Raw genomic sequence first — 1,158 nt, 5'->3', positions numbered from 1 at the left:
GTACATTCATGCAAGCCAAAAGAAAACTATTTACCGGCACATAATCGATGAGCTTGAAGTAGATTGGCAGGGAGGAGGCGAGACGCGTGAGGTGAGGCGCAAGGGTGGCGAGGAAATTCCTGAAAGGATCCCCCGTGGGAGGTGGGTGGTTCTTCATCCAATGAAGCCCCCCTCCTGCGGGCAAGGTGTACAACAGTTGTATTCCTTTAGTCAGTCATTAGTTTCTTTGTTACTCACGCTCCTCCCTCTTCACCTCCCTACTGCCCTGTAATAACCTCTGGAGATGTCAGCTCCTGATTTGACATGTTCCTGCGCCAGCACTTGTAAGACACCGGGTTCGCGGTTAGGTCGCCTTAACATTTAATTTTTTTTCGCCTAATATTTTGAAGAAAGGCTCACTGTTCTTTGTCTTCCTGATGTAAAAGTTCACCTTTACCTCCTAAATCTTTTGAAGTTTCAGTTTGATAATCATGTTGAGTTATCAAAAGGTGGGTCGTGATATATGACACACAGCACTCAGCTGTTAAATTGCTTTTCAAAATAATTATTTTGCACTACACCAAGAAATAATGTACTTATGCCAATGAACAGAGGGAGCCTTAATTTCAATTCCACGAGCTTGAATGCGACTTGATATTGTGGTCACAATATGCATTATCATTTCTTGGAGTAAATTTTCTTTTAAATTATTACAAGAATCTTAAAGGAATCCCTAGAACTGAAAAGAATGAGAGTACGAAACTGACTTGCAGCCCAACGTTTTCCTTGAGTCGATATGAGTCTCTAGGCGTCTTTAGCAGTCCTTTGTGTTGTAATGTTCTTGTTGATACTTGAGTATACTGTGTGAAATGAGGTTCGATAGTTTTCCCTAGCTCGCCCTATGCCTGGCAATGCATTCACCAGCCAATCCGCATTTATGAGTATTAATAACGTCATCAGCCATCAGATTATACCCAAAACAGGCATAACCTCATGCCTGAACTGTGTTTTGCCAGCAGGGGGAGGGAACACTAAATATTAAACTTGAATATATTACCAGTATCTCATTTTCTTTGTTTTGATCTTGAAGGAACGTGTCAATAGTCATTAGATACTATAATAGAAAAATGCATGTGAGTAGCACCTGTCCTATCAACCGTCCGGCAATTCCGACCCCTT

The 1,158-nt window shown here is 41.6% G+C and overlaps 1 protein-coding gene across 1 annotated transcript in view; it reads right to left on the bottom strand.

The window, feature by feature from the left end:
• Nucleotides 1-1,158, bottom strand: part of LOC119582211 — a 36,474-nt gene that overhangs the window by 11,669 nt on the left and 23,647 nt on the right. The window contains exon 5 of the mRNA XM_037930442.1: nucleotides 35-174. Coding sequence (XP_037786370.1) covers nucleotides 35-174 — 140 coding nt within the window. The remainder of the gene's footprint in view (nucleotides 1-34; nucleotides 175-1,158) is intronic.

The sequence above is a fragment of the Penaeus monodon genome, chromosome 15 (genome assembly GCF_015228065.2).
Source record: "Penaeus monodon isolate SGIC_2016 chromosome 15, NSTDA_Pmon_1, whole genome shotgun sequence".
Taxonomy (NCBI): Eukaryota; Metazoa; Arthropoda; class Malacostraca; order Decapoda; family Penaeidae; genus Penaeus; species Penaeus monodon.
Note: the sequence above shows the minus strand (reverse complement) of the source record. Positions and strands in the feature narration are given on the sequence as shown.